Source organism: Barbus barbus (assembly GCF_936440315.1).
Source record: "Barbus barbus genome assembly, chromosome: 42".
Taxonomy (NCBI): domain Eukaryota; kingdom Metazoa; phylum Chordata; class Actinopteri; order Cypriniformes; family Cyprinidae; genus Barbus; species Barbus barbus.
The window spans coordinates 2,686,096-2,694,901 of record NC_136720.1 but is presented as its reverse complement, the minus strand read 5'-3'; the positions used below and the strand labels follow the sequence as shown (position 1 = coordinate 2,694,901).

The 8,806-nt window shown below is 38.9% G+C and overlaps 1 protein-coding gene across 1 annotated transcript; it reads left to right on the top strand.

Annotated features, from left to right (window-relative positions):
* Window positions 1-435: 435 nt before the first annotated feature.
* Window positions 436-3,770, top strand: LOC306861628 (uncharacterized protein). The gene is made up of 5 exons (XM_079404008.1): window positions 436-607; window positions 788-906; window positions 1,392-1,586; window positions 1,670-1,749; window positions 2,423-3,770. The coding sequence occupies exons 1-5, from the start codon at window positions 457-459 to the stop codon at window positions 3,390-3,392; spliced, it is 1,515 nt and encodes a 504-aa protein (XP_079260134.1). The 5' UTR covers window positions 436-456; the 3' UTR covers window positions 3,393-3,770.
* Window positions 3,771-8,806: the final 5,036 nt, after the last annotated feature.

Genomic DNA, 8,806 nt, shown 5'->3' with positions numbered 1-8,806 from the left:
CATAATAATGCACTGCAGTCAAACGTCAGTTCTTGCTCTTCTTTTGGGACACTATTGCCCCTTCAAAATGTCAACTTTCCTGTTACCGTTCAGTTCCTTCTCCATCCAAATGCAGGTACTAGGTGCGTTTCCATTACAGATTTGTGCAAAACTTTGGCGATATTTTAAAATTGTCAAAAAAAAAGTATTGCGAAATGACCGCATTTCCATTTTTTCCTCTTGCGATAAGTCATGGCAAAGGAATTTGATGGGATTTTGACAGATTTTGGCTATATTTAATCGAAGGAGGCGTGTGCATGTATCTTTACAAAAGCACTGCGGAGAGCTGCTTTAGAAACGTGTGCGGAGCGGCTAAGCGGCTTAAATAGGCTAAATGCCGCGCACATCCGTTCTGATGCTTCCGGACTCTTGAGCCAGCTTTAGTACTTCCGGTTCGCGTTAACGTTTGCCGCAGCCATGTCGTTTTTTACGCGATCGCTTCAGGACCTGCCGAGTATGATGGCAAACGATGTACATCAGATCATCCAGGCCACATCGAAGACACCAACATCAAAAAAGGACAAAGGTTTTAAATTGTATGTGTCCAGCTATATAAACAACTACGAAGGTAAGTTAACAAGCCTGTTTTGTTTACAAAAAAATGTATACATGCTAGCTCCTTGGCTCTTTACTAGCCAAAGTTATCACAGTGAGGAAGCAACGTTAATAATGTTAGCAGAGTGATAGTTTAACGTCATGAATATTTTGTGTTTCTGAAATGCAATACCCTAATCTCTATTAATCACAGTTTCAAAGAAGGAGTCAGGAGAGGTCACAGTTAGGTCTGAGTGCTTCAGATCTATGAGGAAAAGCCAGAAGCCTCACTGTCTGAGTGTAAGGGAAAGTCATTCTGCAGGTTCAGTGCAGGTTCAGTTCAGGTTCAGAAGAAACAGGTTCCTTTTTTTGTCAAAATGAAGTTTCTGTGAGTCATATCATTGCTGTGAATTAGATCCAGATAAACACCACCATTGCACTGAATCATATGGTACCTGAGATATCATGTGAAATATGAATACAGGGTGTGCAAGAAAGAATGTAAAATTAATTATTCCCACAGAAGCTATATTTTGTTAAAAGTTCTTATAATTTCTTCATTACTTATTCTGCACTGCTATTTTAAAATGAGTAAAGTGAGATTAATCATGATCTATTATATTTGACATTATATTATATTATATTATCTATTATATTATCAACTGTAAGCTAAATAAATTGTAACAATCCCTGTATCACTTTACACATTTTAAAGTTCACTAACAGAAGTTCACAAATTTAGTGTGTAAAAGGCTGTCTCTCTTTAATTGCAGTTGTAGCTAGTACATTTTTCTAACAAATATTTGTTGTTGTAACAGATTGTGCTGAGGGATTCAAAGACAGTGGAGTTACTGAGATGCCAGTGTACCTGTGTGGCAGGTACAGCCTTGTGCAGTCATGTGGCAGCTCTACTGTACCAGACGGCGCACTACTCCCAGCTGAGGCTTACATCAGTTCCCCCAGTGTTCAGCTGCACAGAAACTGAACAAAAGTGGCACAAACCAAGGACCATGGTAGCAAGCCTTTTAATGACTCTTTCATTTTATGTATTTATAACTCGTGCGTGTTTCTCAAACATGTTTTTATTTTGATGCAGGGTATTAAACCTGGTCCTGTTAATGACATGGTCATTATATCAGCCAGGCCAAAAGAAAGGAGACTTGCAGAAGGAATCAGGTATGTGTTGTTATCTATACTAAACGCACACAACAAATCCATTTGCACACATACATTTACGCACCCTCAGAAGTACTTACTTACTCAACCCTTGTGTATCAATTAAAAAAAGTTACACATAGGTGATGGGTCCATGGTGGACAAAAATGGCTGTGTCAAAAAAAAAAAGAAGCTTGAGAGCACAGAATTAAGTGTGGTCTCATTTAAAAGTAAAAAAAAAAAAAGTTTAAAAAAGTGAAACCAAAAAAAGTTATAGAGGTTTCAGTTTAGGAAATTGATTTTTCATTCTGGCCTTGATTAAACTATACATTTTATATAAACTATATATTTTATACATCGATATTCAATATGTGATACAATAATGCTTAAAGTGTGTAAAATAAACTTAAATTATCTTAAAAAATATTTAAAATTATATAACCTACATGTTTCATGTTATTTTTGTGACAAGAAAAAATCCCTACAATTTTGACTGATTCTTATTAAAGCTACTAAAGTTATTCAGCCAAGAGTGAGTGATTTTCTTTGTCTTTTGTTCATGACCGCAGTTAGTGCAAGCCATTGCGATATGCATATTGCGATATACATTTGCGATCTGTCACACGCACAAAACTCATTGCCTTTGCACATGTACTTCTTAATTCTAACACATTTGTTTGTCTTTTTTTCACAGAAGCAATTTGTATAAAGGAGTTAACTGCCCTCTGCCAGACATCTCCACTCTGAAAGTTCAGGAGGCGTACCATGGACTTAGTGCAGACGAAGCTCCCTTGATCACAGCAATGGCTATCTCCAGTGATGTACCTCTGGTTGAGTCCATGTTCGGTCCGGTGCAGGAGGGAAGTGTGCTTTCCTATCAGCTACCAGTAAGGACACTCCCCAGTACCTGTCCACACACAGATGCCCCTTCTCCCCCACAGCTGCCACTCTCGGATTACAGACTGGGACCCCCTACCTGTGCATTTGTGTTTTCTGAACATCAGCACCATCATCTGGCATCCCTTGCGACATCTTTTGAGATGGCACACAAAATTGAGAAAAGCACGCGAGACCAGAGTTCCTGCGTTGAGTGGCACCAACTAAGGAGGTGCCGCATCACCTCTACTAAATTTAGAGAAGTGTGCCACACCCGGGCGGAAAGCTCTGCTGAAAACCTGGCAAAAAGGCTTCTGGGATCTAGCCATCAGAGTGCTGACATGCGTCGGGGTCTTGCCCTGGAGCCTGTAGCAGTAGAGGAGTACTGCAAGGTGAGGGAAGTCAACCACTACCCATGTGGGTTCCTGATCCACCCTGACTCACCATGGATGGGGTCAACACCTGATGGGATTGTGTACGATCCTGAGGGGCAGCCAGTGTTTGGCCTGTTAGAAATTAAATGCCCAAATGTAACTAGCTATGTGGACTGCCCTTACGTTATGATAAAGGATGGTACACATACACTGAGGCGAACCCATCCTTATTATTGGCAGGTCCAGGGACAAATGTTGATTTCTGGGTGTGACTGGTGTGACTTTGTCATTTACACAGAAGATGACATGTTCATTCAGAGAATTTCCCGTGACATGCAAGTCATACAAACCATTAAAGAAAAAGTTGACTATTTCTTTTTTAATTTCTTCCTCAATGCCTTCTTGGCCAATTAATAAGAGTATTTTCAGAGTGTTCAGAGTATTTTCAGAGTATATGAAACTGAGTATTGTTGATTTGAATTTAAAGATGTTTGTATCTGAATATCTTAGTTGGTATATTTGACCCTTTGCCTGTTTCTGACACTGATTTGGACTGCCCTTTTCAGTTTGTTTGCCCGATTGTAAATATATTGTAAATACTGATTATTTTGGGAAAGAAAGGAGTCTGATACCATTTTTTGTTTATTGTTAACTGTTTGATTTCTATTATTTTCTTTTGGGTAAGGGTTTAGGAAAGAGGTTTAAAGACAAGGTTGTTTTGTTTGTTATTTTGGCCTAATCAGCTCCTGAATCAAAAGTCCCAAATTAAGTAAATAAATGTACCTTTGTTCAAATATCCTGCATATTTCTGAGTCTTTCATGTTGCACCCTTTTCCCCTAGATGGGGCGTAACACAGTGAAATGGTTTTGATTGTGGTTTAATGTAATTAATAACTTGGATCTAAGCATTTTGGTGTTTTGTACGGCTTAAGTTTAGTTTTAAAAGGTAAGTGACAGGAATTAAAAAATGAGAGCCCAAACAAAAGCAGATTACTAACAATTATTTTTAATATCACTACGTTTTCATAAATCTTTCATAAAGGCACTGCATATCAAGCTTTTACTCAAACATCCCTCATCAGTGCACTCCACATATAATACATAGTTTTTATGTATGTTATGTGCAATGCCTTGTTGAAGGTCGTCTGGCTGAAAGCCTGATATGCAGTGCCTTTATGAAAGTGTATAAATATACAGTGTGGTTGCATGAAGGAAATCCTCAGATCTCAGGCTACTTTGCCCAGGCCTTTACCAGTGGCCCATTTTCATAGTTCGTAAGGAGACAAGCCACCGTGTACAGCTGATTAATGCTCCCAAAAACCCGTAGGGGAATCACAGAATCGAAAAACTTGTGTTCTTTGACCCGACGAATGGAGCGCTCCACATGCACCCTTAGACGTGCTATGGCTTGGGTCTCCCTAACCTCAGATGCAGACATTTGAGGCCTGCCACAATGTCATCAATGAGGAAACCTCTGTCTACCATGACAGCCATCCCAGGTTTGAGCAGATTGAGGACACCAGATTCACGGGTAATCTGTTTGTCGCTGATAGACCCAGCATACAGCGCAGAGACAAACGTCACTGCCCCATGTGGCGCAATCCCAATGAGCCCCTTCAGAGTGCAGTGGGACTTGTAGGAGGAAAATACCTCACTCTGAAGGAGAGGGGAAGATTGGCATTGACACCTCAGCTCAGTGCAGTCAAGGATGACTGTGGTGTCGGGGTAGTCCTTAAAGTCAGCATGTAGTTTTCTCTGTATCTCATCTTCGGGTATCCAGATCCTCACTGAGCCGAGTACTGTGAACAGGAAGTTGCTCCATGTTGTTATAATTCTGCTGACCGTGGACTGATGGATACCATACCGGTCAGCAAGGTCCCGTTGCTTAGATCCAAGGGCAAGGTAATTCAAAAAAAGGAAAAACTCGTCAATGGGCTGCAGGGAATGGGTTGTAGCATTTGACTCTGTGAGAGCTCCTCTTTGTGCTTGTCGAACACTGACCATGGATGGTAGAGAGTTTGCAATCAAGCCCCAGAAACGCATCAGTAGATCATATGATGCAAACCTAAAGAAATGGAATACAGATACACTATTAATAACTGTTCATAATTAACTACACAAAATGTACACACATAACCGTAATTAAATGTATCTGTGCAAAATTTAAAACACTAAAGAGTTTTGGTACAAAATCATGTTTATCAGACATTTTGGGAGACAGAACAAGTGAATATGGAAATAAGTTAATATTTTTTACATATAATAATTATTGGATCCTATTCTAAAAATGTTGCCAATCATTACTCTATGTCTTTCATAACATAGTTGAGAATTATCTTTAAACAAATTTTGGTAAAAAAAAAAAATCATGAAACCTAGAAATTGATTGGTGAATAAAAATAAATAAAAATACCATTGTTTTGGTCTATACATGTAATTTCATGTCATTTTATTTTTTAAACAACCTGGTGTTCTCTACAGAGGACATACTAAATTCAAAAAAAAAATTTTCTGGGATGTGTGCTGTCCTGACTCACTGCTTAAAATCGTTACAACACCCATGCTTGCCCTGATATATTGCACTTTACAACCTCCCGCATCCCTCAGTCACATCAAATCACAACTCTCTCTCTCTCTCTCACACACACACACACTCTCTCTCTCTCTCTCACACAGACACACACACACACACTCTCTCACTCTCACACACACACACACACACACACTCTCTCTCACTCTCTCTCTCGCTCTCACTCTCTCACACACACTCACACACACACACACACACACACACGTTAGCCTAAGCCTACCGGTCTAAACGTAACGTTACCTTGTAAAGAACCTGATATCCTTGTCCGAGGCAGCAAAACGATGAATGCCGAACCGCTGCCTCAGCGTAAGGCCCTGGATCTGTTGGCGTAACAGGCGATTTTCCTCCAACACCAAATCAACGACTGCAGCCTCTGGTTTCGATGCATAGTCGTGTTGCATGAGGACGCCGAATGTTACGTTGTCCGGTGTAACGTTATCCGGTGTATCCTCCCTGTCATCCTCTGGCGACGGTGGTCTTTCCCTTCTCTCCCAAACCCCCGGTCTTGTAGGTGGAAGGGAGAAGTTGTTCCACTCAAATAAAACTGGAACAACACCCTTTTTTAACAGCCGACGACCTGTTTCTGATGCTGGTTCACGGATGTCTTCCGTTATGAAGTGCCGGCTACACACCCGGGTGTGAGGCGTCACGGTGAATTTGTCCCTCCGTATATTGACGATCCACTTACGTCTCAGCTCCTCATCAGCAGGAAAAGTAAAAAAACTAAGTACAGAATTGTACTTTCCGGATGCCTGGCACTGTGGCACACAGCAGTGTTCGGCAGTAGTACCAGACACTCTCTGGTATTTAAACTTTGATGACTTCATGTCAACTAAAAGCAGCTACCAAAACAAGTGAACGCTTAGGCTAGCCGGAAGTATTCGCGGTGGCTGAGATTTCAGCGGAAGTGCGTCACAACGGCCGTTGGCATTTAGCCTATTGTCTAAGCATGAATGGCAGGCAAAGCCCCTTATACTTGAGAGCGGCCACCTATTAAGTGTCTCTTGGAGGTTATAGTACATAGAAGACTGATCATATGACATTTTACGTACACCATGTGACCTGTAATTGCGAAAAAAACGTTTCCAGTGCAGTTTTGCGAATTATTCCTTTTTCGCATTGCCTGAAAAACCACCTCATGCGAGCATAAAAACTTTTTTGCGATATATGGGCGTTTTTGCAAAATTGACGCGTTTCCATTAGGCGTATTTTCAATTCACAATTTCATTTTGCGCAATTTGAAGGGTAATGGAAACGTGCCTACTAAAGCTACTCTTAAGAGAGATCCTTCTACTAGACCCCTTAATAGTGATCATGAGTCTGGTTTTGGAGATGACCAGTACAGAGACCTCTTTAGGTCCACAGATAAGAGATAATTGCCTCGTTCCCATGGTATATACTGTACATATGCAGTTACATTGTTCCAGCATTTTGACTTGGTTTAATTAAGAGTTAGTGGGAACGGTTTGCTCTTCACACACAGTAAAAAAAAAAAAAAAAAATCGTAAAAAAAACGGTCAAATGACTGGCAGCTACGGCTGCCAAAACAAAAACCCTAAAATTACAATAAAATACCTTAATTGAAATAAAGTCCAAAAACAATAATTTTACAGAGATTTTAATTAAAAGTTTTACAGAAAAAAACCTGCTATTTTACAGATTTTTCTTGTTTCAATTACAATATTTTAGTTTTACGTTTTTTGTTTGGCAGTAAAATCCTTATTTTACAGATTTTTCCTGGAATATTACAATGAAAGCACTAAATGTTCTACAGAGAAACACTGTTGTTTTACCAATCATTACAATCAAAAACCTTCAATAAAGTGTCGAAGCATGCTCAAGATGGAAAATTCAGTCTGTTCAAATTCCATATGACATTAAAATTTTACATTTTTTTTTTTTTTTTTAAGAAATACAGCACAATTACATTTAGAAATACTGCACTGATGACAAACATAGAACAGTTTCATAAAAATGTTTTATTAAATATATTCAACTTAAAGAACAAGTTCACTTCCAGAATAAATATTTCCTAATAATTTATTCACCCCCATGTCATCCAAGATGCTCATGTCTTTCTTTACTCAGTCAAAAAGAAATTAAAGTTTTGAGGAAAACATTCCAGGATTTTTCTCCATACAGTGGACTTCAGTGGGAGCCAACTGGAATGTTTTCCTCAAAAACCTTAATTTCTTCTCGACAAAAAAAAAAAAGAAAAAGACATGAGCATCTTGGATGACATGGGGGTGAATAAATTATCAGCAAATTTTTATTCTGGAATTGAACTACTCCTTTTAAACTGAAAAAAAAAAAAATACTAAACCGATATATATACAAGATTGTCAAGCAATTTTATTATTCAGATGTAAAATAACATTATCAATGAATTCTTCATAAACATTTCTTCAGAGCCCGAGGAGGAATTGAATAGCTAAAAATTGCATTTCTAACTTATCAGGGTTACTCTCAAGATGAGGTCATGAGTACATAACATAAGTTTTATATTAATCCATAATATTCTGCTGACTCCTGTGGGCTCCATATACAGTGGTGTCCAAAATGATTAGAACACTAGTATTATCAGCAGCTAAAAATGGGTTTAAGTCAGTTATTTCTATCTTTTGCTGTTTCAGTGGGAAATATCAGTTTAATTGTGAAGTGGCTCATTTCCAAACATTGATTTTGCCATTAATTGTAAAAATCCAGTGAGATTTTTGAGATCTGATCTGATCATCATCCAGTCTATCTGGAATGACATGAAGAAACAGAATAAACTGAGACAGACTAAATCCAGAAGAACTGTGTCTCCAAGACGCTTCAAGAGAGCCAGCTGAAAAGTTACCTGAAAAACTAACCACAAGTACTCCTAGAGCAGGGTTCCTCAGATCTTTCCCTGGAGGTCCAATCTGCTGCAGAGTTTAGCTCCAACCCTGATCAAACTCACCTGCCTGTGATTGTCTAATGATCTTGAAGACTCTGATTAGCAGCTCAGGTGTGTTTGATTAGGGTTAGAGCTAAACTCTGCAGGAGTGGGCCAGATTTGAGGATCCCTGACCTGAGCGAAAGCTGCTTTTAAACGCAAAGGATGGTCACACTAAATGTTGATTTAATTTAGTTAATAGAAGTCAATTGATAAAGAAAATTGATTTATGGCATTATTTTTGACGACATCCTCATTTTACAGAATTTTTACACAAGTGCCTAAAACTTTTAGCTTTAGATATTATTATTAATGTTT